The sequence below is a fragment of the Epinephelus moara genome, unplaced genomic scaffold, assembly GCF_006386435.1.
Source record: "Epinephelus moara isolate mb unplaced genomic scaffold, YSFRI_EMoa_1.0 scaffold279, whole genome shotgun sequence".
NCBI classification, from domain to species: domain Eukaryota; kingdom Metazoa; phylum Chordata; class Actinopteri; order Perciformes; family Serranidae; genus Epinephelus; species Epinephelus moara.
In genome coordinates this window covers 1-2,048 of record NW_026080416.1, presented here as the reverse complement: position 1 = coordinate 2,048, position 2,048 = coordinate 1, and the positions used below count along the sequence as shown (strand labels likewise).

The following is a 2,048-nucleotide window of genomic DNA, read 5'->3' as shown; positions in this document are numbered from 1 at the left end:
GGATGGGCAGGCCGAGGTCACTCTTCAGTAGAGGCTGTCATGACGCAGAGATGAAGAGGTTATGAGAAATGTATGTGTTAATGTTTATAAGGAATGAAAGCACAGTATGTGTGTGTGTTACCTCTTGTGCAGCAGGTAGGATTGCTTCTACATGTTTTGCAAGGACTCTCCCAGCCTGAGTGAACACATACTGACAGAGAGCATCCCCTGCTTCTGCACCTGAAACACATGCACACAAATACTCCATTCAAACCTTTTACTTCTTTTCTTTAACAGAGCTAAGCAGGTCGCAATGTGCCGCCTACCTTCAGCCAGCTTCTTGCAAAAACCAGCAAAATAGGACTTCTGGAAGTTTCTGTAGAGGTGTGGTAGCATGCCCATCAGATCAGACACCTGAGATAGATTGTACATGTTTTTCCACATATGCTTTTTTTCATTCAGCAACTCCAATACTCAAACTGAGCTGATATTACAGTGTAAACGAACACATTTCTCACTGTGGTTGCAATCTGACCTGGAAGTATTCCTCCATGGCTTTCCTGACTTGTGTAATGTCATGAGGAGGAGCCACCAGGTTGTCCTTGGCATCAAACACCATCTTCACCCCCAGATGAGCGATCCAGAATGCTGAGACACAGAAAGATGTCTTAAGACTTTGATCCGATCAGGAAAGCTATAAATGATTCATATACATATCGCCATGGTTACCTGATCCTTCATCACCCATCAAGTGACCCCAGCCTCCACAGCCGATCTGTGAGCCGTCGGGATTGACTAACTTGCAGTTCGAGCCGGTCCCTGATATCAACACTACACCTCCTACAGGGGAAACAGAGACAGTCTGAGCTGAGCTGACAGGCATTATATGACAGTAATGATAACTGCGTTGATCTCATTAAGCCGTAAAGTGTGGCTATAAATGATATTACTTTATACAGCCACACCTAAGGGGGTAAAGTATCAAGCCTTGCCCTGTTACGACATTTTAAGACCATGATTTCTACTGTATCTGGTACTGTGGGTTTCAAATGTTAATGTTTGTGGTATGAAAGTAACGACAGCGTAAATGGTTTAAGCACATTTTATGCAACAGAAGAAAAACATGGTTGAAAAATATGACAGCATTTTGAAATTAAATTAGGTGTAAAAGCAGGCTACTCTCACATGCAGGTCTACAGCACTGTTAAGTTAAAGTTTTGTGCTGAGGATTAAAAGCACTGCAATGTAACAACATAAAAAGGCTAGTTACCACAATTGCTTGCAGTCGCCATGGCGCCAATTGCATCGGTGGTGATGAAGTAGTGCTGGCTGAGAGTTGGGAACCTTTGCTTCATGTCATCAATCAGTTTGTCGATGGCGGCCTTCTGCTCCCCTCCGCTCAGAGACATGCCCTGCACACACATACAAAGTCAGTGTTTAAAAAAATTCTACCTCGCACTTACTTCCTCATCAAACACTAGAGGTCAAAGACAATGTAGAGCCATTTGAGAAACACTTTGACTGACCAGTGAGCATAGTGGCGTGTTTGGATCCAGCCCTGCCTCCGTCTTGGCTCTCTGGACCATGTCATTGATGGTTTCAACACATTTGTCCACTCCAACCAACTGTAGGACACACACACACACACACACACACACACACACACACACACACACACACACACACACAGAGTCTTGATGCAATCCTTTCTTTATTTCCTACATTTCTCAGACTACCTCCATCCCTACTTGTCCTCACCCAGTGGTTGGTGGACGGTCCCTCTGTCTCTGCCAGGATCTTTCCATCTGCTGCCACCAGCACTGCTTTGGAGTGAGTTCCTCCACTAGACAGACAGAAAGATGACAGATGTGATGAGAGAAACAGAAAAATGTGCATGCCAGCAATGTAACAAGGCAATATCGAGACAAAAAGGAACATGTTTGTTGCTGTGATACTCACAAGTCAGGCAGTAAGGACACAAGTACTCTTTGTTTTGAAGAGCAAAAAGCTTCAACAAGATCACATTTTCACGTATACACATATTTGACTTTATTTTCTAACGCTATGAA

General features: G+C 43.8%; 1 protein-coding gene across 1 annotated transcript; it reads right to left on the bottom strand.

Annotated features, from left to right (window-relative positions):
- Positions 1-4: 4 nt before the first annotated feature.
- nagk (N-acetylglucosamine kinase) lies at positions 5-2,048 on the bottom strand (the record flags this gene model as incomplete). The annotated part of the gene is made up of 9 exons (XM_050039749.1): positions 1,939-2,048; positions 1,738-1,822; positions 1,506-1,604; positions 1,250-1,391; positions 709-819; positions 515-627; positions 306-393; positions 122-219; positions 5-34 (listed from the first exon to the last, which is right to left on the bottom strand). Coding segments are annotated over exons 3-9 (642 nt in total), but the record flags the coding sequence as incomplete, so codon positions are not given.